General features: G+C 39.6%; 4 protein-coding genes across 6 annotated transcripts; 2 read left to right on the top strand and 2 right to left on the bottom strand.

Moving 5' to 3' along the window:
• Window positions 1-312: 312 nt before the first annotated feature.
• hint1 (histidine triad nucleotide binding protein 1) lies at window positions 313-2,596 on the bottom strand. Its single transcript, XM_086259068.1, has 3 exons — window positions 2,437-2,596; window positions 989-1,093; window positions 313-601 (listed from the first exon to the last, which is right to left on the bottom strand). The coding sequence occupies exons 1-3, from the start codon at window positions 2,545-2,547 to the stop codon at window positions 437-439; spliced, it is 381 nt and encodes a 126-aa protein (XP_086115194.1). The 5' UTR covers window positions 2,548-2,596; the 3' UTR covers window positions 313-436.
• Window positions 2,597-3,118: 522 nt separating this feature from the next.
• lyrm7 (LYR motif containing 7) lies at window positions 3,119-5,647 on the top strand. The gene is made up of 5 exons (XM_086259069.1): window positions 3,119-3,383; window positions 3,512-3,584; window positions 4,676-4,746; window positions 4,833-4,914; window positions 5,090-5,647. Exons 1-5 carry the CDS (start codon window positions 3,366-3,368, stop codon window positions 5,158-5,160), a joined length of 315 nt encoding a protein of 104 aa, XP_086115195.1. The 5' UTR covers window positions 3,119-3,365; the 3' UTR covers window positions 5,161-5,647.
• A 111-nt stretch (window positions 5,648-5,758) lies between these two features.
• On the top strand, window positions 5,759-14,947 carry dync2li1 (dynein, cytoplasmic 2, light intermediate chain 1). Of its 3 annotated transcripts, XM_086259064.1 has the most exons (13): window positions 5,759-5,867; window positions 5,968-6,094; window positions 6,176-6,210; window positions 7,118-7,187; window positions 7,504-7,592; window positions 7,808-7,997; window positions 8,436-8,504; window positions 8,635-8,712; window positions 8,850-8,929; window positions 9,424-9,494; window positions 9,649-9,746; window positions 9,866-9,958; window positions 12,122-14,947. In XM_086259064.1, the coding sequence occupies exons 1-13, from the start codon at window positions 5,854-5,856 to the stop codon at window positions 12,182-12,184; spliced, it is 1,077 nt and encodes a 358-aa protein (XP_086115190.1). In that variant the 5' UTR covers window positions 5,759-5,853; the 3' UTR covers window positions 12,185-14,947. The 3 variants fall into 3 exon arrangements, with proteins under 3 accessions (XP_086115190.1, XP_086115192.1, XP_086115193.1); XM_086259066.1 differs by lacking the exon at window positions 5,759-5,867 and having other exon boundaries at window positions 5,982-6,094; window positions 6,176-7,033; XM_086259067.1 differs by lacking the exons at window positions 5,759-5,867; window positions 5,968-6,094 and adding an exon at window positions 6,935-7,033.
• On the bottom strand, window positions 11,746-27,184 carry abcg5 (ATP-binding cassette, sub-family G (WHITE), member 5). Its single transcript, XM_086259063.1, has 14 exons — window positions 26,892-27,184; window positions 26,542-26,663; window positions 26,262-26,398; window positions 23,937-24,035; window positions 22,913-23,045; window positions 21,545-21,684; window positions 19,084-19,213; window positions 18,745-18,958; window positions 18,322-18,527; window positions 14,616-14,754; window positions 14,414-14,487; window positions 14,162-14,273; window positions 13,921-14,033; window positions 11,746-13,611 (listed from the first exon to the last, which is right to left on the bottom strand). The coding sequence occupies exons 1-14, from the start codon at window positions 27,056-27,058 to the stop codon at window positions 13,427-13,429; spliced, it is 1,971 nt and encodes a 656-aa protein (XP_086115189.1). The 5' UTR covers window positions 27,059-27,184; the 3' UTR covers window positions 11,746-13,426.
• Between the last annotated feature and the right edge of the window lie 71 nt (window positions 27,185-27,255).

Raw genomic sequence — 27,255 nt, 5'->3', positions numbered from 1 at the left:
CAGTGCAGAACCTTCAGCACCACTTTAGGATTATGTATGTATAGATTTGAGCCTGTCAGTACAGTTTTGACTCTGTGTAGATTAGAGAAAATCAGGTATGCTGTACAATCATTCAATCCCTGGAAAAAGAACAATGCAAAGGAATCATTAAGTTATCATGACTATATGCAGACTTCTGACCGCAACTGCTCGTCTTTCAGTTAAAGGCTTGTAAATGACATTACTGCTAACCCCACTGAAGAACACGATCAAGCTTTCTATTAAAAAAAAAAAAAAATGTCCGGTTTAAGAATAAAGACAAGCCAGCACGAGTGGTGTTGTGATGTGCCTTTTAATTCCACAGATATATTTTGGCTTGATCAGATTTAACAGCACTGGTAATCAGACAACAGATGTGAATATGCATGGCTGGATGGTGGGTGCTGGAAGCTGAGCGTTAGCCAGGAGGCCACCCCATACTGCGCCCACCGAGAACGTGGATGTGGATGTGGTACACCGACTGGCCTCCGTCCGGCCCATCGTTGATGATAATCCTGTAGCCTTTGGAAAGGCCGGCATCTTGAGCACACTTCTTTGCAACAATCAGCATGTGGCCCAACAACTAAGAGAAACACAGAAAGAATGACTTGCATTAAAGCAGGGGTGCTCAATCCCAGTCCTCGAGAGCTACTGTCCTGCAGCTTTTAGATGCATCCCTACTCCAACACAGCTGAATCAAATGTTTGATCACCTCTTCAGCATGCCATCAAGTTTGGAGAAGGCCTGATAACAAGCCATTCATTTGATTCAGCTGTGTCGGAACAAGGATGCATCTAAAAGCTGCAGGACAGTAGCTCTCGAGGACTGGGATTGAGCACCCCTGCATTGAAGTATTAAAAAGGCAAATAGTTCCCCCTAGTGATCACTGATAGAAATATGCCAGGGAAATGATAGTGTGAGATTGTTTATAGTTTATTTCACAAGCAAAAGTCATTACAATGATACTTACCGCAGCATCGTCATCCTCGGCTTGAGAGAGCTGAACAATTGGCTTTTTTGGGACGACTAGGATGTGAGTGGGAGCCTGAGGTGAGACATCAGGGAAGGCTACACACTGAGAGCCAAAGCAAGAAATTAGAAAACAGAATTAGACTGTGCACAATCAAAATTGGAAATAACTGAAAGTTAGCTGAAAACAAAAAATAAAAATATAATTAAAAATGATAATAACTCAGGTCTTAATAGTACTTAGATAGTTTTACGTGTTTATGCACACCCCAGTATTTGGAGTTAAACACATTAAGGCTGCTTGCTTATCTCAAAGTCATAGTCATGAATATTTGGTCAATACTGAAAATTTTAAACACACATTTTGGAAAAACAGATTTATTAAACTTAAAAAAAAAACAGGAATAAAATTGTCTTTTTTAGGCTAATTTCCATCAACTCTAATTGTAATTTCAGCTCTAAATGAGATGATCATGAGTCACACTCATTTTCTTCCCCACAGCAGATAACCTGCCTCCACCCTATTCCAAGCATCCTCCTCTGTCACACCAACCCTCTGCATGTTCTTCTTTATTAAATCTAATTTCTGTACCTCCTCATCACTCCCAATGAAGAATCTCATCTGCACCTCTAGCTCTACTTCCTGCCTTTTTGTCAGTGCCACTGTCTACGAACACTACATCACAGCAGGCCTCACTGTCATCTTGTAAACCTTCCCTTTCAATCTTGCTGCTATCTTTCTGTCACAAATATCTGAAACACATCAAAGAAAGCAGAATGGGGCACAACAACAAATGTCGACTTCGACAAAATTGCAACTAAAATTCAACTAGTGGCACAGCCCAAGCCTTAATGTGACACAATGTTTACATGTTTTTGTTGCATTTAAGGCGTACAAAAATGTGGAATCTGTAAACATGACAGATATAAATTATCTGGAGTCATCAACTATAGCTCATTACACTGGGAATACAAAGCAGTTCCAAAACTTAGAAATAAAAATAAATATTGCTTTTTTTTTAACGCTTTGATTCCCCATTTCACTAATGTCTGCTGCAAATCACTTGATGTTGCTTTATTGTAGGAACCTCACCTTTTAATTTTCCTTGTCTTGCTCTAGCCTACAGCGGCTACATGTTTAACGAGTCCGCAAACAAACAGCACTGGAGTGAACCTTGTCACTTCTTGGTGCAAAGCCAACTATCTGTAACTTCAGACGCTGTGTTGCAGCAAATATGGCTATTTTATAAACTTGCAGATTCTTCTGATGTATTACATGATTTCTGCAAGCTCTGCTGCAGCATTTTTAAATGCAAGTAGGCACAAAAACAGCGTTTCTGCAACGCTGAGTTAGCATTAGCTGAACACCTCCTGCAGGCAGTTGCGGAGCCACGATGAGAAACATTCAGACTTTAAACGTCCTCGTGAATCAAAGTGATGAACGCATACCTGATCGTCTTCATAGATTAGGTTGGCAGGAATCTCTTTGCGTACAATTTTTCCAAATATCGTATCTCCGCCCGGCTTGGCGGTCTGCGCTTTCGCTGTTTCATCAGCCATGTTGACGCAGATGAGCCACGGCTCCCCCACGCAGCTTCCAGTGTCACTAAAATCAGAGCCGATCTATGATAAGAGCCACTCCAATTCCTGTTAATGCCACTGTACAGGCTGCAGTTCAGACAGAGGGGCAGCAGAGGGCGCACGTCCCTCAGTGGATAAGCGTGGACGAAGCTAAATGGTGAAAGTAATTATTTACACCTACTTCCCGATTTAAAAACTTACTAAGTTATTTATTTTTCGCAAACACGGTTTCGATTATACACCCGACTTTAAATAAAACGAGACTCGTGTCCTTTATTCTTTAGTACAATGAAAAACATCGTTGTGCTAGTGAAATGTTAATAAATGCTAGCTTTTACGAGTGCACAAATCCATAGACGTTAGAGGAGCAGTTACACCACACCAAAAAACAATACAAAACGTGTGTATAATAAGAAACGTTAGAAGTTTTCTCTAGCTGCTAGCTTCACTCCCCTATTCAAGACGGCAGTAGCCATAAAAGTGACTCATGGTGCCGTCCAGAAAGTTCTTTTTACTCCAACAGAAACCTGTAAAATATCCAAGAAATGGATTATATGCACCACAACATTTACACTTTTGTGTCCGAAGGGAGCTCTCAGCACAAAACACAGCTCACCAGTGCCCCCCATAAAATGGGAAATCTAGAGAGAGGCCGTTCTCAATCGAATTAGTAGCTCAGTGAAACTACTCTGAGCCCTCATTGGCTACAATCACAGCTTCATTTCCAGCGTCGGCTCTGATTGGGCTCTGACATATGTGACGTCTCCCTACATCGGAAGTGAACACAAGAAGGCAACATGGGCACTCGTTTGAAGGTTAGTATGGGATATTATCGTCTTTTTAAATACCTTTATTGCAACATTGCTTGCATGTTACTTGAAATTGCAGGTGACTGGTAGCATCATTCACAGCTGTTATAAAAGCTGCCTGTTTGTGAATACAGGTTCTGGGCGTTTTTAAAACGCTACACAGGACCAGGATGGCTGTGTTCAAAGATGATGACCGAGCACTGACAGGTGAGTCTGTGAGCAGTATCTTGGACTGATAATTGATGCTTATCAAACAGGAGATGAGTGAACACATGCTCAGCATTCATCAAATGGGTCATTCCTAATGTTCGGTGTCATATGAGCCCCATGAGCGTGTCTTATATTATTAACCCCTCTCTACCATTAAATTGTTTTTATATATATATATACCTAAAATTATTTATTTTTTCAGCTGGACAAACAGCCTAAAATGCCATGTCCCCAGACGTCTTTGTGCAAGTTCAATTACCAGTTTAAGTTATAAAAGTCAAAAGTACAATTTGCAGAGTGGCTGCAATCACAGCAAAGAAAGATGTCGCCTTAGGGCTTTTCACATAAATCCATGACTTTCCATTGAAACCAGCGTTCCACTCTGTTCAGATTGTATACATCCTCATCATTGAAAGAGTGTCCAATGGCCTATAGGTGTAAATAGACCTCACAGTCTGTTTCGATACTCATGACCCATAAGAGAAAACCCTTAGTGATCCCTTAGGCAGCATTTGTCCTTCTTCCCTCCTGGATAGCCTGGAGCTTTCTTTAGGTGTTTTCCCAACTTTGACATATGTCCAGCTGGGATAACCACATTTACAGGGCTTTTTTAAATGTGATGTTCTTCTGCTTGTGTGGCCGCTGTATCTGAGGGAATGAGTGACAAAACAATTCTCCTGAAAACGTTATGTCCAGATCAACTTTTTGGGATTTCCTTACCTGAATGATTGAGGATGAATCAAGACTCTCTCATAAGCATTTTTTCCATGTTTTATTATGGTTCACCAACATGTTAAAGCATAAAACGTCCACCCTGTTATTCTTATTTACAGTGTAAACTGATATTTAATGTAATTTTGCATTGTATGGTTGATAAACATGTGAAAATCATCTGGATTACATCAGTAATGAGGGCCGTGTGTAATAGCAGCATGTACACAGAGTAATAGAAAGGTTGCATTGGAGAGATTTATTTTCATCTAATGAGTGTAAATGAAACCTTTTTTCTGAGCCTTTTGCTGTGAAGTCAAATTAGAACTGCAGAATTGCTCAGGTGACTCGAAATATGTTTGTTTTCTTCTACAAAGCTGCACGATTAAAGATCAATGAAGAGTTTCGGAAAAACAAAAATGAAACGTCAGAAGAAAACATCCAGAAGGTACTGTGAAGCATTTTGATATTTGAAAATAAAATTGACTTTATTTAACTTCTACTTTTACTTTTTTTTTTTTTTTATATATATAGCTGATTAAAATGGGCTCAGACGTTGACATCGTCCTTCGACAGAGTGTGGTGCAAATGGAACACGTAGCAGAAGATAAGCTGTGTATGACATGATTTGTCTTTTCTTTTCTTTTTTTCTTTTTATTAAGGAAGTAGCATGTGCATGCAAAGATTACTCATACATCAGGTATCATAATGTATATACTTGCTAATGATTTTTTTCCCTCTAATGATACGATTGTGTTTTTTGTTTTTTGTTTTTTTCTCCTCACTCTCAGTGCTTCGGCCCAGAAATGACCTTCTGCTAGAAAACGTCCCCTATTGTGACAAACCAAGGGAAAAGTCGTGACAAACCATTTGATAACTTCATGATCACCAGGAAAGAGACTATATATCATTTGTTGCCTTTTCATCTTCAGTTTGGCTTTATAGAAGGAACATTTAAAAAAAAAAAAATATATAAGATCATCTCAACACTTTTGATTCTGCAAGGATCTACTTCGTTCTGTTTCAAGGAATCTGTGCTGGGAAAACTGGATCGTGTCATTTCGTGTACAGCATGTTATGAAATGGAACTGAAACATTATCTGCTGGCTTCTTCATATGATTGAATCAAACAAGGGGAAAATATTAATTTGCTGGTACTGTAACAAATGTAAACTGTTATCTGATTAACTACAAGTATTTCCAGAGTGTCCCAGACTTAATTTGCTGTTACAACCACAGACAACAAGAATCAGCTCTGCTTTAAAGCCACAAAAAGAATTATCTTTGAAAACCTTTGTAAAAACTTCTGTGTGAAATATATCTGTAATAAAGGATACCTTAATTTAAAACATTGTTGGCATATAGCAGATTGTAGATATGACAATATGGAAATGTATTTTACAAGTTTATAGTCTGTCTGCGTAAAACTACATATCCCACAATGTCCATTAAAACTTAAGATGGTTACGTCATCAAAACGCGCTGTTGCTTTGGCAACGTTTATAACGGTTAGCCTTCCTATTAGCTGTGTAGCCTTCGCTAACCATCGAGCTCGATGCCAAAAATAAGGTGAGAATTACTTTATTTTATCATTATAACTGTTTACTGTGATAACAGTAATAGTAATATCTGTCGACCGACTTGTCCCGTCTCGTCTCGTATGGGTCAGCTCGGACACATTATGGGAGCTGGCTGCGGCGGAGGTCCACAGCCGGGAGAGCGGAGGTGCAGAGGAGAGGGACGGTGGAGAGGCTGTGAACGAGCGGACGGTGCTTCTGATGGGGAGCAAAGCTGGGGTGTGTGTGTCACTGATTTCACACGGAAGCGCTTGTATCTTGTTACTGTACTGCGTAAACTCACATCCGTTTATTTTTTAGGGCAAAACGTCCATTCTCCTCAGGTGCTTGGACAGGTTGGTATGATGATGCCCGGGCAGACTAGAGTGCTCTAAACCCCTCTTCATATTCACTATTCAGACCCATTGCAGGGGCAGTTTACACCATGCAAAGTGAAACACGAAAGCTAAAGCTGATCCTTTCACAGTCAATATTTGGCAAAGCTTTTATATGGCTGAAGTGTTTAGGGAGATTGCCAAGAAAGTATTTGGTGTATCCTATTGACATAAGGAGTACCTGGTGGTGGGATGAGGGAGTGCTGGCAATTATTCAAAGGGAGGGGTTAACAAATAAAAATTTGGGAAAGCATGTAGATCTGCCTCACATAAGGAAAGGCTTATGTGAGGCTCGGCACTAAGGAAAGAAAATTAGCTTGGCGGCAAGATTGAGCTGGAAGGAAGTGTACTAATGAATGATGAGAGGCTGTTGAGAAGATGAAGTAGTTTGAAGAGCTAATGAATGAAGAAAATGAGAGAGAGGAGGACAGTTCAGTAAGGAGGAAGTGATGGCAGCTGTGAGCTAAGAGTGGACTCTTGAAGAGTGAGAGGATGCCTGAGAAATGGAAAAGAAGTGTAGTGATTTTCAAGAACAAGCGTGATGTGCAGAGCTGTAGTGACAACAGAGGGATAGAGTTGTTAAGACATACCATGAAGATATGGGAAAGAGTTTAAGCTTTGTTTGGGAAACGGGGTGATGATTGGTGAGCAGCAGTGTGGCTCATGTCTAGAACGACCTCTACAGATGTACCGTTTGCTTTGAGAGTGTTAATGGAGAAATACAGAGAAGGCCAGAAGGAAGTGTAGTGTGTCTCTGCTGATCTAGAGAAAACACACGAATGAGGTACTGTAAAATATTTAACCAAAAGCACAAGTTAGTTTCATGACATCATACTTTGTATAAACACACTTTTTTTTTGTCTACTAGAGATGAACTATCCAAACCAACTCTGGCCTTGGAGTACACTTTTGGCAGACGAGCACGAGGACACAACACGGTAAGTAAATCCTTTTAGTCTTGGACACTTTGCTTTAGTCTCTTAAAAATGAGAAGACAAATGTGGTTATACACCTTATGCTGTATATGTTTTATTTGCGTTAGTAGGAAGGAACTTCCTTCCAGTATTTCAGCACAGTGACCACATTAGAGAGTACGTTTAGTGTACTTATGTGGCAGGATGTGCTCATTATGCAAGTAAATATTTTAGTTCTTGGTATTAAATGCAGCTGAAATGTGGAACAAGCCATAGAGGGTTAGGGTTGCACTGGATGTTTATGTAACTTCAAGATAAAACTGTTATATACTTATTTCAGCCTAAAGACATAGCCCACCTATGGGAGCTGGGAGGAGGGACCTCTTTGTCAGACCTCGTCCAGATCCCCATCACTCCTGTCACCATCAGGTAGGTCTCTTACAAATATCCTGCTTTTGAATAGGGGTCAGTATTTGACACATTCACAGTGTGAATTATGTTATTTATCTTTTCTGTTCAGATTATTATTTGTATCTTTAAAATCTGAATCTCTTGAACAGCAATGTCATGTCAGTAGAGAAGAAGAATGTTTTCTTGGTCTGAACCTCAGAGGAAAACCATCTTTCCTTTCCTGTCTTGTTCAGCTGTCTCTCAGTCATCCTCGTCCTGGACCTGTCTAAACCCAACGCTCTGTGGGGAACAATGGAGAAGCTACTGCAGGCTGCACAGGCTCACCTAGAGAGAACCTCCTCCCAAGTACAGAAATCCAAATCCGGAGTCAAACACCAGACTCCCAGCCACTCAGCAGCACGTGTCTTACCTAAAGACTATCCTGTAAGACCTTGTCTCATTACACATACAATTTGTATTACAGCAATTTTATAGCTGTGTTACAATTTCTAAATCCACGACTCAAAGGAACTCAACATGTGAGATGAAGCAAATTTCTTTAACCATGTATTATCTAATAATATCAATATCGTTAGATAAGGATGATAAAAAAAACAGTCATCAATGGGTAAATGTGCTGGTGCACTGAGGCATCCGTAACAAGTTGCATATTTAAAGTGTTTACATGAACTACTCATGCCTCTGGCTTTTTAAACACTCAAATGTCACAAAGTAAAATTTGCATTGACCTGACAAATGCAACCAAGATGGTGAAAATAGATATTTTATTGTCAGAGGGAACAAAAAGCAAATCTCAACTAAAAGTGTAAAAGTGTGTAAGGCCGGTGCTGTCTCCAGAGTTAACTGTGATTCTGTCAGCAGGACAGAGAGTTGATCAGTCCCTTTCCTGTTCCTCTGCTCATCATCGGCAGCAAGTACGACATCTTCCAGGTAAAACACACTATTTGTACTCTTTTTAAATGATTTATTAAAAAAAGACACGTACACAGAATTATTATTAGATCATAAATTTCAGTAATATTTGTATATAAGATTTCCAATTTTCCCATCTGCTTTTCAGGAATTTGACTCTGACAAGAAGAAAGTTGTCAGTAAAACACTGCGTTTTATTGCTCATTACTACGTGGCCTCTCTCGTTGTAAGAACGTTTTTAATGCTCCTGCAGCACATTTGTATTTAACAAATAATTTTGCACTTTTTCATATATTTCTTATAGTTTGCTGTCTCTAACCACCGCTTTGTATTTGTGTTTGTGTCTCCTAATGCTTTGATTAGTTCACTAGCATCAAATCAGAGAGCCTTATATCAAAAACCAAGAGCTTCTTCTTGCACCTGGCTTTCGGTTTGGAGAGAGGGTGAGGAGGATAAAGCAACATTGAACACAAAGCAGTAATGGGCATGGGCTTTCATTTTAGATTATAGTGTCAATAGAGTTACTTTAATGTTACCACTAATGCTTGATAATACTAGATTTCACAGTCTCATTGCAGATTTATTTACATTTTTGTACTGTATAAAAATTGTATGATATAGAACAGGTTTTCATAAACAGTGTGAGCTTAGGATATTCACTTTAGTTATATAATCATGTGATGGGACAGCTCCAGATAGATATACACACTCAGAAGTCTATAATCTTTACCTTTGTTTATGATGGAGGTATTAGATATTGCATTTAAAGGAGCATGGCTGCTACTTACAACAACTGTCATTGTTTCTTGAAGGGAAAATGTGTGTTGCTCTCATTGAGAATTTCAAAAAAAAATGTAAAATGCTGTCTATGTTAGGGTCTGTTGGTTAATGTTTTAGCTGTAATACTGTTTTTCTTGTTCTTTTTTTCTGTAATCAGGAAAACTGTTTCCTCTGACCCCCTCAAGCCGCTCATCATTCCGGCAGGCTCTGATTCCTTCGGTCAAATAGGTGAGCACAGCGCCCCCCAGTAGCCAAAAGTAGAAATGTCTTCAAGTTTTGAATAAACTACAAAACTCTGTGATGAAACAAAACATCTCCTTTAAATCCACCCTCCTTTATTTAACATTTGGTGTGATATTTTATTTAAAATCTGTTAATATAGGTTCCCCACCTACTGTCGATGTGGATATAACGTCTCTCCATGCTAAAAATCCAAAAGACCTCTGGAAGAAAGTGTATGAGCGTGTCTTCCCCCCAGAGGTAGTTAAGCTTCTGGCAACATGTTTGTCTTCTGCAAAATCCAACTTATGTAGACAAACTACTTTTTCTTTTGCATGATTTAAAAGCATCTGTTCGTCTAACCAACTTTGTCATTGCAGAGTACAAATGAGCAGAGAGAGCTAAAGGATCCAGCCAAAGATCCCCAGTACAGTGAGCCTCAGATTGATGCCATGAGAGCCCAGAAAGACCAGGTAATACTTTATATACGTGTTTGCATTGCATTTATTTTGACAGACCTACTGCAGTCAAGTTTCTTGACTCATGAGTTGGCAGTACGGTGGTTAATCAGTGGTAATCAGAATTCCCATTCACTTATCTCAGATTCGTGACCCTGACTTTTGTCCTCCTTCTGAGGGGTAGCAAGTATTTAGGAAGATAATAAATCACTAAAGCATTTAACGCAAAATGAAGAAGATAAGTTTCTGTGACATAGCACAGTTTCATTTGATAAAGGGATTAGACATAATGGCAGCCCAGATAAAAGAGGCTGTTAAGATATGTGTGTTTATAAAATAATAACCCTGCTTAAAATGACAAGCTCGTGGGATACAAAGTTACAAAAGCTAATGAATATATAATATATTAATAGTCAGAATAAAAATATATTGTATATTTCTTTTTTTAAACACTATTAAGGGCAGTCTGAAATTGCAAGGTCGAAATGACAGAAGGACTTCAGTCTCTGGATCCAGAAGGATATCTGACTTCAGTTCAGTTTGACATTATCCGATTTTCCTTATTTCAATTTTATATGAATTTGCAAAGATATCATGTGATGTCTAATTTTTCCATCTCCCAATAGTAAAATATCCCCCAAAAATTCCTGCATCCAAATCCAGATTTGTATTGTTGCGTTCGAGGCTGTGGTAAAAATTCAATGCAAATCTGTTCATATAACATTCTGAGTAATCCTGCATAGCTAAACAAACAAACATAGCTAAACAAACAGACAAATCAATCGAATGACATGGCCTGTTTGGCGTGGGTAACAGAGTTAAAAACTGTGTACGCTGTACAAAATATACAAATGGAGAAACTCATTCGACATCTTAAAGAAGGTTAATGTTCCAAAGTAACACTTTGTCCTTCAGTAGTCTGTTTCTAGTAGTGATTCTGTCTTGAAATGAACAGGCTGTAACTTTATATCCTGTGGTGATAAACTTAGAGATTAGCTGTCTTCATTCCTGCCTGCAATAGTGCCACTCTGGAACTTGAACTGCAGTAACCCGATGGAGTCACCGGCTGTTATCGCTGACTGACTTTCACCTGGCGCTCGTCGTTTCACTCAGCCATTGTGTGGTCTGAGAACTCAATAGAAAAACAGGCTAAAGGTTAATTCCAAATAAGTCTTGAGAAACTCCTTTCTAGACAGCACCCTCTAGTCTGGATTAAAAAGAATCTCAGCAGATCATGGTAGTCAGAAATGACCTCTTTATTTGAGAGACAACACAATGAATTTAGAGATAGGTTTGCGAAGTAAAAATGTATAAATGCATAGTTCAGTACGAATACAAATAAAGACCAATCTTAAGAGTTTTAAGCTAATTAACTATAGTTCTGTTTTCCCCTAGTTAATGTGTATTTGTTGTAGTTTAGGCGCTTCAGTGTCTTGTGGTTATTTACACTGATATAAAAAAAAGAAAGTTTCACAGTACTGCTCTGAGGTGTGAGCGCCTCTGTAGACGTAGACGTTTTGGCATTTTCGAAGTGTGGAGCATTCAGGCGTGTGCCAGTCGTCCCTGGAGTCAAACAAGGTCAGACGTGCAATGTTCAGCTGGAAAAAACCAGAGGGCTGCATCTCAAACTCGATACGCCAAAGTTGGCATGTTATACACTCAACAAAAATATAAGACCCCCAATAGCGCAAAAAACTGCACATTCCAGGGTGGCCTTTTGTTGTGGGCAGTCTGAGGTACACCTGTGCACTACTCATGATGTCAGATCAGCATCCTGATGTGGCACACCTGTGAGGTGGGATGGATTATCTCAATATAGCAGATGTGCCCACTACCACACATTTGGACTGATTTGTGACCACTGTTTGGGAGGGATGGTTATATTGTGTATCTGGAATGAATTTTAGGTCTCTACGTCCATCCCATGGGGAATGGGAGCAAAAACAAAGGTGTTGCGTTTATATTTTTGTTGAGTGTATGTTAAAATTTATAACAGTAAAATTAGAACAAGATTGAAAACGTTTGCCTTTGGTGGAACCTTCCTTCATCTGCATCATCAGATTTAGTCTTGAGTATTTCTTCACAGTAGCGTGTGTTTTTGCATTTACCTGCACTGTTTTGATTTTCTTGTATTGCCTCAGTAATATGTGAAAAGTGTTACATCTGTCTGTTTTTCAGGAGTTGGAGCAGTATAAAAGGAATGCAGCGAAATCATGGAAAGGTCTAGAGCTGGAGACATGAGATATCTTCTGCTTTATTACACACATACAACATGTTATAATGTACAGGGTATATATATTCTATTTGTTTACTTTTGTATTATATTTTCTGTTGTACTTTTCTATAATTACATAAATAAATGCTGACATTTTAATCAAGAAAAATATAGTTTTAGCTTACCAATAATAATGTTTGTTCTTCCAAACAAAACAAACAAATTTATGTTTTTTTTCTTCCCGGCCATCAGTGGTTCTAGGATTAAGGTTACCACAAGAAAACTGTACATGCCATAAACATGCTCGTTTTTCAGGTAACATGTTTCAAGTAGTTTACAGAACATCTGCAGATGTTTAAGTGTTTTAATGTGCATGGCTTCATCCCAGTGAACAGAGATAAACCGTGCTGTACTACATTGTGTGCATCAAGTGTAAACATTTAAACTTATTCTAAGTGCTTATACTACCACTTTATTAGGTATACCTGTTAAAGTGCTTTAACACAAATGTTTAATCTGATAATCACGTGGTAACAATGTAAGACATTGAAATTCAAAGCGTGCATTTGAAAGTAAGAGGATTTAAGCGACTTTGATCATGACATAGTTGTTGGTGCCAGATAGGCAGGTCGAAGCGTTTCTAAAACTGCTGATCTACTAGGATTTTCCAGTGCAACCATCTCTTGGGTTTAAGGAGAATGTTCTGAAAAAGAAAATATGGCTTTTTGATTGTCAGAATGCCTCAAACTGATAGGAAAGCAACAGTAACTCAAAAGCGCTCGTTATGATAAGCAGAAGTGCATCTCTGAATGCGTAACACGTCAAACCTTAAAGCAATTGGGCTTCAGTGGCATCATGTGCCACTCCAGTCAGCTTAGAAAAGAGAAACCGAGGGTACAAATCACACAAACTCACCAAAAGTCTGGATTTCTGCTATGACATTTGCATGGTAGGGTCAACATTTGGCATAATCAGCAACAAAAACTAAACATGAATCCTGTCTTATATCAGTGGTTGAGTTTGTTGCTGGTGGTGTAATTTATTTTCCTAGCACACTTTGGGCTGCTACCAGGTGGCCATCATTTAAACAGTCTGTTGAGTATTGCTGAAAATGTCCATCCCTTTATTATCAAGAAAGCAAAAAGGGTACGGTGTACCTAATACAGTGGTGGGTGTAGGTCATCTCTGAATAGTGAATTTCATAACATAAATGCTTTATAAGCTTAACTTAAAAAGAAGATTTTACCCACAAAGGTGTGTTTGTGGGCTTAGTGACGCACAACCTTGTCCCTGATCTTAAAGCTAATTATGCCCAGCAGCAGCAGAGCAGGCAGGAAAGCGTAGAGGAGAACAAAGTCTAGTGTGTATCGGGACAATGCGCCAGGATAACCCTCCTCAATGATCTGATTGCCATGGGTGACCACACAAGCTCCCGGCAAAGATGTGGAATTATCTGTAATCACAAAAACACAAAAAAGTGTTAAGAGATTTCATCTTCTGAAAGTGCCTTTTAGTCTAAATGACTGTAAGTGCTGCTGAGTGACTTTGACCACTGATCCTGAACCCATCCTTTATAAATCAGTCTTAAAAGGACCAATAGCAGAAAGATCAAATGTAAGACAGATAATTGAAATCCGTTATTTCTAATGATCTTTCCTGCTTTATCCTCTACACTACTCGCAGAATAGTGTAGATATTGGCCAAATTAACAAAATAGCATTCCCTCTAGCATAGGATGATCCCATGTTAAAAATGAACTTACTGCATGTGAACTGGAGACCATGAAACTCCGTGACTATGAGCAGCTCACAGCTGTACTTCTGAAAAGTCAGGTAACTGAGCCACTGAAAGACCTGTGGCATCTGCTGGGTGCTCCTGTTGCAAAGAAGAGGAGAGGAAAGTGAGCATATGTCCTGAGAGTTAGCATTATTATACCTTCATTTTCAATAAATTCTAAATCACAAGTTTTCTCATCATAAAGTTAAGCATATTTGGGATTTTACCTTAGAAAGCCAGATCCCACCACTATCCCTGCAATATTGAGTAGAGCCACTCCAGTGTTGACCATGTTAGGGTCTTGGACCACACCTAGTAGCACCACAGTCAGCAACTCACCTGATGAGAGTGGAAAAAAACAAACAAACATGAATATGTGCAGCTAAAAGATAAATAAAGTGGAAACGTGGCTATTAAATGCATTCAACCAATTTGTGCCCCCCAAAATAGCACTTTACCCTTTTATTTAATTGGCTCACCTATAACATGCGGCACCAGAACTACAGCAGTGAAACACAGGAAGCGCAAACCTTCCGGATGCATCCCCACTGTCCTGAGAGCAAAGCAAGGCAGAGACAATCACACAGGAGAGACATTGATGACTATGAAACCAAAATCCTTGAGTGGATAAATGTGCTTCTTCCACCGCCAACACAAAAACACATCAAGTTTATGACCAACCAGTAAAGGAAGGAGGTGAAGATGAAGACACTCAGGGTGCTGAGGGGCAGGATGTGGAAGATGTAGGCCAAGAACATTTGCCATTTAGTGTAGAGTCCATCCTGACTCTCCTGATCACCGATGGCTCGCAATGCTGGGACTGTGAGTATAAAAACAGAAAGGGTGCAAAAAAGATAAAAGTGACTTCTGGTCCATTCGATATAAAATCAACCAAATCTGAAAAAAAAAACCAACAAAAAACAAACCCTGACCCTATTCCTTTATTTTTTAAAGAGTAACTTTATTATATTTAATAGATATAAATTAGATAAATAAATACTGTCAAATATTGATGCCTGCCAAATCTGAGACTGATTATTCAAGGGATATAATAATGCTGAGTGATTGTGCACATGCACATGTATGTATAAAAGGCTTAATGTTGTTTTGCTTGCAGTTTTTAAATTTACATTAAACTGGGAAAAATATGATGATTTCAAGAGTACAAAACCCAGAAAAATTTCTTAAGTGGAGTTTTACCTTTTCCATATTTCATTCAGTTCCAGTACTTTAAAATCTGCATATTATAATGAACAGTTCATTCTGTTCTATTGTCTCATAACTGAAAGCATGCATATGAAAACAAAATATATCAAAAGGGCTTTCCTTTAACAGGATGATGGCGATTATGCATTTTTGCAATCGCTCCATATTTCAGGTGTTCTTGTTTTTATGCCAAGAATTTACCAAGACAACTTGATGGGCCTGTTTCTTTAAAAAAAAAAAAAAAAAAAAAAGCTTTTCATTGAATCCTATCAGTTGTTATCTCTGAGACTGAAGGTCACAATGATATCCCCAAGCACAACCTCTGATTGTTTGAGTGTTTACAGAGGCTGACTTCAGCTCAGCCCAATCGTTTATCACATCTATTCTCCTCAGTGTCTGTGAGGGCTGGAGACCTGAAGCCAAGATTTTAGACTATGTTGATACAGTCATAGGAAAGAGAAAGTATACTCTCTTAGGTTTTATATATCAAGACATAATAAAAATCATCTGGTCCTCCAAATTAGGTAAATACAAGCGCAGATTAAAAACAACAGATGACATATTGCACCATGTTATTATTAACTAAACCAAAATGCAGAAGCAGTACATGAAAAACTAAGTACATCTTTACTACTGCCAAAGGAATTAAGGAGGTAAGTAGCAGGTAGGTGCTGATGATCAAATGCACACAGTTAATTAAACATCAGCATGTCCAATCATCCCTATCTATGCCAAACAATAAAGATGTTAGATATAATCTTTAAGAAGTAATTATTATAGGCTTATAAAGACATCATTCTACAGTGAGAAAGAGTTCAAAACAGTTGGCAGCCTTCCCAGGAGTGGACGTCGGAGCAAATTTATTTTCTATGCTCATGGAAACTGCAAAAAACCCCACAGCTGCAATTCAGACTCTACTGAGCCCGGTTAGCATAAAATAGTTAAAAGTTTACGTTCAAGACAGCACACACACACACACACACACACGCACACAAAGAAAAGTAGACTGATCAAGTATGGCTTGTTTAAAAAGGGTTTCCAGGGGAAAATCTCTTCTCTCTACATGGCAGCACAGTGTACTGTAGGTTTAAAGTTGCAGCTGAAGACACCACGAGACATCTGGAACAATGTCCTTGGTGGAGATGTTTGGCTGTAAGGCACAGTGTCACATTCTGAGAAATCCAAACACAACATAGCCACACAAACACCTATTAACTGTCAGCTGTGGGAGTGGAGGGCATTTGATTTGGTTTGAGTCAGACTGACAGTCTTACAGCTACAGCTTGGCTAACAGAATAATAGGACAATGATCCCAAGCTCAGCAGCAAATCTCTAACAGAATGGCTCTCTAGAGACAAATGCCTGCAAACCTCAATGAACTGAAGCAATGCTGTAAAGAATAGTGTTCAAAAAATCCCTCCGTGTGAGAGACTGATGTAGTAAGACTGCTAAAGGTGGTTTTACAAGCTACTGAATCATGGTGTACTCAATTTTTTACAAAGTGCTTCTGCTTTCTGGCCTATATGATGACACTGTGTGATATGTCAAGTGTTGTTTTTCATCTGAGGTTTATCTCTACCTGTCAGATCTGGCAAGAACTGGAACATTTTTATTATGTTTTAATAAAACCTTGTAAATGACGAAGGGTGTCACCGACAGTAAGGAAATACAGCCAAGATGATTCATTCATCCATTCCTATCACTGAAACCCACATTCCAATAGAGCCTTTTTGGAAATAGTTGTATTTTATTTTGTCTATTGATTGTTGTCCTTTTCTTAACCTTACTTTTTCACTCATTAAATAAGTCTCCCAGATACTGAACAAAGCCACTAACGACCAAATTATTTGTTAAACCACAAATAAAAATCATAAATCTCTCTGACATTAAAAATAAAGTGGGTTAAAAGGCGGTCACAAGTCCTCTATAAAAGATCCAGACACTGCTGTGGTTGTAGTTTATAAAATGCTGACAGGAGACTTAGTGCAAATTTTTCTCTCCCTGTATTTGATGTTATCTTAAGTCAAAGCATGCATTATTAAAAAACCCATAAAACTGTTAATCATGGAAATCTATGTGCACACAATATTGTACTGTATTGTAGGTTCTCTAGGTTTGTAGGTAAAATGGCACTCGGGTTCATTGAGCTCTGAACAGATTAAAGGTCATGAACACCCAATGATCATTTCAAATATGTAAACTGAAGGATCTCCTCAGCAACTAAAGTATGACTTCATGCACGGTCTTCTAATAGACATTTTTTCTTTCATGTATTCTTATCTCCAATAGTCTACATACCTTTAACATCCAAGATTAAGCTAGACTTTACACAGTTTTGCCAAAGGTGACAAAAGTAAGTAAGAAATTAAAGTGATTTTACAACTGAATCAGGGGGAAGTGGCCTCACACACAGCTGCGATAAACATGCCTCATATCCATTTCACAGAACTAACAAGTACCCACCTCGTGGATTAAATGTTGTTAGAAACATGCACAGAGATGTGCTGTAACGTCACATAGATTAAGTGAATGTATGGACAACAAAGTCGACATTCACATTTTGTCTTTTGTCTTGTCTAATTGTTATTTTCAGCATTTTATACAGTTAAGTCCATACATTTTCAAACAGTGATACATTTTTTGTGATTTTGTTTCGGTACACCACCACAGTGGTCAAACAGTGCAATTTAGTCACGATGTCATTGAAGTGCAGATATTCAGCTTTAATTCAAGGGTTTGAACAAGAGTATTGCATTTAGCTGATTAGGAATTAAAGTCAATTTGAGATATTTTCAGAAGTTCAAAATTAATTGATACCTAATCCCTCTGTGTGTGTGTGTTTTCTATAAGCGGATAAAGGAATCTGGAGTTGATTCCAAGTGTTGAAACTGCTTTTATTAGCTCTTCATTGGATCTGTCTGTCCAAGAGAAGGAAGCCAACATTATCCTGAATCAAGAGTCAGTACTAGCACTGAGCAAAGCTGCTTCTGAGTTATGTTTTAATTTAGTCTTTGAATAAGAAAAAAATCATGTTTTCAAGTTACTGACTCAAAGTTTTTATCCAGCTTCCTCTTTTTTTTTAATATAAAACTGTCAGGCAACATCCTGGTGTTTGGGACGTGCAAATGTAAATGTACTAATTCATCCTGGTGAGCAGATGTTTGGTGTTGGCGGAACTCACAGAGAGCGACGGCGTTCAGCATGCCCGTGTATGGTGAAGCACCGATGCTCTGATAGATTATGCCGATGCGGTCCTGCACAGCACCCTTAGTGACGTCGATGTCTAAATGTATGACGAAGAAGGCCACAAACAGACCATAAATCAGGTTCTGGGATAGACGCATCAGAACACCCATCCTGTCTCTGGACAGGTTTCTTACTGTGCGCCTGCACACAGAACAGAAAGGCAAAATTAATGAGCAAATGTTTTACCTACTGATACCCTACAAAAAAATCATCATGATGCATGGAAGTAATCTGTATATGTTACATGTCTTTTATAAAGCAGCACACTAAGTGACATTTGTAATTTGTACCTGGAATATTGTGATCATATTTCAGTTTTAAATAGTGATTTATGGGTGGTGTGTACAAGCACACTGACCTGAGGAGAACTCCAAGTTTGGCAGCACCGCTGGGTGACTCTTTGCTCTTAAAGGGTATGGCGGGCTTGTCTGATCTCTGCAAGCTCTGCTCCATTTTTTCCAGCATGCTCTGGTAGATGGTAGACCTCTGATAGGCTGAAGTGATTTCATGCATGCGAGTGAATGTGGCTGCCTCCCTCTCGCTGCTGCGTGTGTCCACTGAGGTGAAGTCAACTGTTTGACATCAAATTGAATTTTTAATGTTCAAGCTATGGAAAAATCATCTTTTTTTAAAAAAAAAGAAGACTTATAATAAAAACACAACACCGTGCAGTGTGCTGGGTCCTGTCATACTGTACCATAGATGTCAAAGGGGTTGCAGTACTCTGGACACTCATATCCACATTGGCTGAAGAAATCCACCATCTCTTCTGTTTGTCCACAAAATACTAGCTCCCCACGACTCATTATAGCTATCCTGTTGAACACCTTGGAGGTAGACACACACAAAGAAACAATATTATTCCATCAGCATGTCTGTGAAGGTTCTCAGTCATCGTTGTCACAGGAGCTCGCAAAGAAAAGCGTCTGGACTTCTTTAAGTTGCTTGAAGATGTTTCACCTCTCATCCGAGAAGCTTCTTCAGTTCTAAGGTCAAATGGTGGAGAGTCCCAGATTTAAACCCAGTGGGAGTATCCCCCCCCCCCCCCCCCCCCCCCCCACCAAAGAGGGACAGAAGGATCCCCTGATGATCCTCTAATCATCTGAGCCAAGGTGTGAAAATGGGTGTGGGTCCCAATCAGCCAGGGTTTCGGGTGAGCTCATTGTGAAACCTGGCCCCTGACCTCCACAAGGAAGGTGTCCCACTCAGACCCATAGTCAGTAGCATAAACTCAGCCACTTATAACATTGCAAAACACCTTGCTACCATCCTTGCTCCTCTCGTGGGGAACACCCCACACCACATCAAGAACTCCACCGACTTCACCGACAAGGTTCAGAAACTTACCCTGGACCCAGATGAAACCATGGGGTCCTTTGATGTAGTCTCTCTCTTCACTTGCATACCCACCACAGCGGCCATGGAGACTGTCAGAAAATGACTACAAGAAGACAGCTCCTTAGAAGACAGGACCAACTTCACACCCGATCAGATCTGCACACTGTTAGACCTCTGCCTTACCACAACATACTTCAAATACAACGAAGGCTTCTAAAGACAAAAACATGGCTGTGCCATGGGCTCCCCCGTGTCACCTATTGTAGCCAACCTTTACATGGAGGAAGTGGAAAGGAAGGCTCTTGGCTCTTTCAAAGGAAGAGTACCCAGCCACTGGTACAGATATGTACACGACACCTGGGTCAAAATCAAGACACAAGAAGTGGAATCCTTCACTGCGCACATTAACGCCGTGGATGAAAACATCAAGTTCACCAGGGAAGACACAAAGGATGACTGTTTGCCTTTCCTGGACTGCGCTGTGCACATTGAAGAGAACGGCAACCTCAACATCGAAGTTTACCGGAAGCCCACACACACGGACCAGTACCTCCCCTTTGACTCCCATCACCCTCTGGAACACAAACTTGGAGTGATTAGGACCCTACACCACCGGGCAGAACATGTTCCCTCTAAGCCTGAAGGGAAAAAAGAAGGAACACATGTAAAGGAAGCACTCAAAACATGCAGTTATCCTAAATGGGCGTTCATAAAGTCAGCAAAGAGGCACAGAAAAGAAGATCAGACACCAGCGAGGGAGGATAAGAAAGACAGACGCAACAACATTGTCATCCCCTATGTAGCCGGTGTATCAGAAAAACTCAGGAGAGTTTTCTCCAAGCATGACATCCCAGTGTATTTCAGACCCAGCAACACACTCAGACAGAAACTGGTTCACCTGAAAGACAAAACTCCAAAACACAAACTTAACAACGTGGTGTATGCTGTACAGTGCAGCGAGGAATGCCCAGACCTCTACATTGGAGAGACCAAACAGCCACTTCACAAGCGCATGGCACAACACAGAAGAACCACCTCCACAGGACAAGACTCAGCTGTCCATCTGCATCTTAAGGATAAAGGACACTCTTTCGAGGATGTCAACGTTCACATTTTGGACAGAGAGGACAGATGGTTTGAAAGAGGAGTGAAAGAAGCCATCTATGTCCACTGTGAGCGACCATCTTTGAACACAGGCGGTGGTTTACGACACCAACTCTCTGCCATCTATAATCCAGTTTTGAGATCCCTCCCCAGACGCCTTAACGCCCACTCACATCCTGGGCCATCTGACCTCAGGAATTCGCATGATAAGGTGGGGCCAGGTTTCACAATGAGCTCACCCGAAACTCTGGCTGATTGGGACCCACACCCATTTTCACACCTTGGCTCAGATGATTAGAGGATCATCAGGGGGTCCTTTTGTCCCTCTTTGGCGGGATACTCCCACTGGGTTTATATCTGGGACTCTCCGCCATTTGACCTTAGAACTGAAGAAGCTTCTCGGATGAGAGGTGAAACGTCTTCAAGCAACTTAAAGAAGTCCAGACGCTTTTCTTTTCAAGCTCCTTTGATTCCATCAGCATGCAACTTTTCACAAAACATTCACTATCAAAGGATCAAAGACTCATGTGTACAGTGTAACCAAAATGTTTTCTTAATATGTGTCTAATATATGAAGTGGTGTAATTCTGATAAAAAAACAAAACAAGTTCTTTAGCTGTGAGTTAGATAAATGTAGCTGATGTTGGCACATAGGTGTGAGTTTGACTCTACAAGCCATTCATTCTCTTTTTCACCAGTTCTTCTCAAAAACCCACCCTGAAGAGCTCAGAGCGTGGTTGGTGGATAGTTACTATGACGATACGGTCTCTCCTGGCCAGCTCTGCCAACAGCACTACAATCTGATTGGCGGTCATGCTGTCCAGACCAGTGGTCGGCTCATCCAATAGGATCACCCCTGCAACGACAGCATCCCAATGACATCACTGCTGTCACTGCAGGTTTGTCACGCAGTGAAACACTGAGAATAAGTGAAAGGCAGGACAATAACTTTTTCCTTCTAAGTAAAAACTCTCAGATGTACTTTTTATTAAGTGGCACATTGCAGGACTCTCTGTGGAGCCGACTTAACTTGCGGAGATAAGTGAGTTCTCTTTTTTTTTAGTTAATTACTCTAATTAGGACAATTAAAAGATTGGCTCTTCGCATTATGAAAGCAGAGTGGAATTAGCAGATACTTTAATTGTGAGATTAATTCATTTCCTGGTTGATTGGAGAGTCACCGAATGGGAACTCCTCATTACTCTGTGTGTGTGACTCTGTGTGTGTGTGTGAGTGTGTTCATGGGCATTTTAATCCTGAATGAGGACTGAGACCCTCCATCCTCCCCAGAGGACTGAAGTCCTGATAAACTACACCTGGGATACACACACACACACACACACACACACACACACACACACACACACACACACACACACACACACACACACACTGAGGTGGGCTTCTGCTCATTCCCCTTACGGTGTGATAACCCAGTCCTTTATTACTCTTCTCCATCTCTCCCTTTTCTCTGTCTCTTCTTACTCCTGTCTCACTTAGATCCTTTTGTTTTTCTCCAGTGTGGACTTCATAACTCTTCTGGGGAGAGACAGGTTATGTGGTGAACTTTCCACTGTTCTAATGCGTCTGATCCTTCTGCCTCCCTCTGCTGCATTCTCCCACAGTCGTGGGAAAAAAGAAAGTTTTCACGGGACTATATGCAGTCCTGTTTTGGCAGTTTGCTAGTCTGACAAACAAGCAGCAGCAAATCTACAACAGAATGACTGAAAAAGAAAATAATCAAGGTGGTGCAATGGCCCAGTCAAAGTTCAGACACAACCTCATTGAAACTTTCCTTTTCACGACTCCACCAAAGACATATTTTGAAACATTTTATGAAAGCATGTTATATATAATTATTTTCTTTTATCTGCCAAAGTCTTTGAAAATCACTTCTAATCCCTCTTATTATCTATTTTACATCTATTAAAAGTGAAGATTTGAGTGATTAATGACTTTTACTCTGCGTCACCTCATTATTTTGATATAAACCGACAGCAAATGTTTGCTTTGGAGGAAACAGGTTGGTCAGAGATGAACTTGTGTAAATCTCCTCAGGTGATCTCCTGAGGTGCACTACTCACTTGGGTCCTGAAGTAACTGACTGGCAATGGAGACCCTTCGGCGCTCACCCCCGGAGATCCCAGGGAAAACCTGACCTCCAATAACACTGTGGGCCACGTGACTAAGGCTCAGCTCAGCCATCACTGCTGACACCTACATGGGAGCCAGAGGTCAAGGTTCAGGTGAGACAAGAGTTACAACTATTAGCAAATCTACTAAAAAAGGGCCTGCAGGAGATATTATACATTGATCAGCTAAAACTTTGGAATAAAATCCCCTCATTATTATGAAAAGATTTGCTGTGAACTCTTCAAATAATCACCCTGCTCATGGGAACAATACTCAGAAATTTGCTCAGGGGTTTGAGTCTGACCTCAGCAACAATCTACACAGTCTAAAAAAATAATGTTCAAAAGAACAAGAAAGAAAAAACTAGAAGCAACCAGCACCAGAAAAAAACTCATCTTGTTTCCACTTTAAACTTACAAGATCCAAAGGACCCACTGCTGGTGCCAAGCACCACATGAGCTTCATTAGACCTTGATGAGTGTATTTGCTCCACAAGATTAGGAGAAGCAATATTTTCCTGTTTTTACAGTTTGGAAATATTTCAGAGCGAGGGACTCAAACAAAATATTAGGCTGAGAACAACTGACTTGCCGTTCTTAAATGTCAGGTCAGGTACTCTTTTTTTAAAAATGGGCATTTGCAGTATTTATGTGCTGTAAGCAAAGAGATCTGTAACAAATTGTAACACATTCTCAGTCATCTTGATGCTGCACACGACTCTCTGTGAAGCAATAACTCAGCCATACTTAACTAACCTAAAATATAAAACAACACAGCAATGCACCTTCTAAGATTAAGCTGATCATCCAAATAAGCACTGAAACTGTTTGTGTGCTGACATCTTAGTGGATACTGATATCCATCAGCCTGTAATTTATTTATTTATTTATTTTTTGGGATATGTTCTGTAGCAGGCAGAGATGCCAGGTTTAAGAAAATAATGAAAGAAATACCCAGACGCAGCTCTAAAGTCACCTTTTTCTTGATAGCTTCAGCCGAGCGTTTCCGCAGGGCCAGCTGAGCTGTGTAGGTCAGAGTCTCCTCCACTGTCAGATAACTCAGCAAGTTATCGCTCTGGAAAAGAATGGTAGAAAGAGAAAACAGGGCATTAACAGAAAAGAAACTAGACACAAAAAAACACTGTAAATTGTGATTTGGTCACCTTAAAACTAGAAACTACCACCTCTATTCCTCAAGGAGATGGATTAAGAAAACATCTCAGTATTTCTCTTGAGTGGTCATCAGTAAACAAATGGAAGTATATGTTTGGACTGGATACTTTTATGTCACACTCTCTCCATCTATAGCATCTTTGTAGCACATCCCCGTACAGTGAGCATACCGGTATATCCTCACAAACGTCTATGTTCATATATGCCAGTGCGACCCATCTGTAATATACCTTTGCCTCAGATGTGTGCATACACACAGGCACAGGCGCATGACTTAAACCAGCTGAACCTGCTGCCTGCTTCAATTAACACATGGCGCCTCCCAATCCCACTTCTCCTTATTCTCTCATCTGAATGACTTTAATATGAGGAGCTCATATCACCTCCTCATCTACAGCTTAGCAGCGGAAGTTAATGACGAGGCTTAGAGAGCAGAAGGGGGAGCTATCAGCTAGAGGGGAGAGATGATTTGAAAAGAAGCAAGGCTGGTTTTAAACCAGTGTTTTTAATTCAGGCTTTGGATACACTTGAGCACCTCTCATTGCGAGATTACATATATGAGGAGGCTATCAGGGGTCTTAAGTTAATTTCATACGGAGGCCAGGGCAGCTTTTCAGGAGTTACTGCAGAATGTTCATTGAGTTTGTGGCGGTTTGTACAACCACAGGCAAAACTAAATACATACAGGCTATGTGCATGAGGCCAGCTGCAGTTGAAACTGTAGTGGAAAGTTTAATGAGTGTTTGTGTGAACTACAGGAAAGTGAAATGTGCATGAACTTATTTGCTAATTACTTTAAACTCTGTTCAGTCTCCCATTAATCATTTGTCTAACACGTCCACTGCTGGGTTTCAACTTCTGTTAAGTGACAATTGTGACAATTATGAATTGGGAATAAATTGTCCTTTATTAGAAGTCATGTAATTTCAACTGCTTTGACTTTTTGTTTGTTATCCATCTGATTGTTAGCAGGATTGCTCAAAATTTAAAAGATGGGATTGGGCCCATCTTTTAAATTTCATTTGGGTTTCAATCCATGAATTCTTTACCATTGTGAAGGTATGTCTTACTACTATGCACACACTGACACTCTAATGGATGCACTGGAGTCAGTTTGGGGTTCAGTATCTGTAATGTTTGGTGAATGCCTGTGGACCCTCTTTTGACTTGTGTAGATGTAGCTGGAAATTATTGTATTTATTTTTTTGTGAAAAAAAAATGTTTAGAGGCTTTTTGGACGTTACTAAGGATTCAGTTTGTCAAACTGATATTTTATTTTAGCCTTACCCTTTCCATCCACTCGTGTGAAGCGGTCACTAGCTAGCATGCACATCTGAGAGTGTGCGAGAGTATGCAACTTAATAAATGTAATAATAATTAATAATAAACTTAAACAGTAATAGAGGAAGTTTTTTGTTGAACCGTTGATCATTCAGGTGTGCAGTGATTTTAAACCAGGGTTCAGTATTTACACAATGACACTTTGGCCAAATATTGAACGTGAGGATCCAGTGATCGAACCACTCGAACTCCTGACCCCCAAAAAACTGATGTTGTGAAAGGATTAGAATCCGAAATTTGAACAAAGTATGGAGGTCATGCAGTCTTAGACCGCTTTTCTTTTGTTTCTGTGTATATTATTACCATTTAAATGTGCTTTTTATGCAGCTGTTTAAAATTACACAGTAAATTGTTTATAAATGTACATGTTTTTTGTAATAAAGCAACAGAAAAGCGTATGACGAGTTTAAAAATGTCAAAATTGATATGGTAGTTAAGGATATTAAGCAACCCAAGGCTTTTATTAACTTAAACAGAGAAACAATTTTCTTATAAGTGTAAATAAAAGTCTGTTAATTTAACTTAAACACAATTGTTGTGTTATTTTAACATTTATTGTATGTAATTTATGTAATACCTATATGTAACCTAATAGTTATTAACACATAATATTTTATATGTTTATAATATTAACACATATAACACTATGTAATATTAACATTAATATTACTTTTAATTATTTATGAATGCTTATTATATCAATATTGTATCAATAGAAATGCAATACTGGGATAATAAGTAAAAGCTATGAGTTAAATCTTGATGCGTGGACGTTTCTTTGTCTTACCTGCAGCACATAGGAGAAGCAGTCCTGATACTGCTCTTGCTTCAGTTTTCTACCATTAACGAAGACTTCTCCCAGCAGCGTGCCCTGGTTCCCAATCCGCCCTGAGATGGCATCCAGCAATGTGGTTTTTCCTGAGCCTTTATAATGAAAAGTGCAGATAAAGACACATATGCATAAAACACTCATGATTTAACTGATTTTTAACGCTTCCTGATAAAAAAACGTTGTATTTCTTTTTCACTTTAAACATTTGGCTCTTGGATTGAACTGAACCTCGAACCTGAGTTGCCCAGTATGCCCATGATCTGCCCACTGTCAACATGAAAGGAGACATCATTCAGGATCTGACGAGTCCATCGTTTCCTGTAGGAGGGTAAGTCCCACCACGGACCCACACGTTCACTGTGAAACACATGTATATATGCACACACGCTTAAGGACAAGGACAGTATTTTTGATATTAGTATTTTATTTTTTTCAACACGATGTCTATCTCGGCTGTGGGAAGAATCAGCTCTTTATGAACAATCAGATAATCAGACAATCACAGTCAAGTAATAATGAGTAAATTAAGTTAAATTCTCTGAGTCTGTTTTTGAGTTACTCGTGTTGGTTGTCAGCAGCACTTACCTGACTGTGTAGGAGATCTTTCTGACACTTAGAGAACAGGTGGGCTCTGATTGCTCCTCTCTGCTGTCTCTCCACACATCTTTCTTCACCTCCGCCACAAACCTGAAGGACTCTTTTACTTTCCCGTTCTGCGGCTCCTCCATCTGCATTGAATAAAATCTGTTCATGTCTCCTCCAGGTCTGTGTCAAATCTGTTTCACATCAGATTGTTCATATTGTTTCAGTCCCAGACTTTGTCTTCTGCGCCTGTTGCCTGCACACAGCAGAAATGCGAGATCAGTAGTGACTCTCTGGAAGCGTGAGCGCAGCAAATGTCATGTTATCTCAGAGAACTTTGATCAAAGGTTGTATAATGAAGACAAAA

This window comes from Aulonocara sp. 'chitande type north' Nkhata Bay, linkage group LG13 (genome assembly GCF_057382095.1).
Source record: "Aulonocara sp. 'chitande type north' Nkhata Bay isolate Kocher_YH1m ecotype deep benthic linkage group LG13, A_spYH_male_GT1.1, whole genome shotgun sequence".
NCBI classification, from domain to species: Eukaryota; Metazoa; Chordata; class Actinopteri; order Cichliformes; family Cichlidae; genus Aulonocara; species Aulonocara sp. 'chitande type north' Nkhata Bay.
This window is presented reverse-complemented; position numbering and strand designations above follow the sequence as displayed.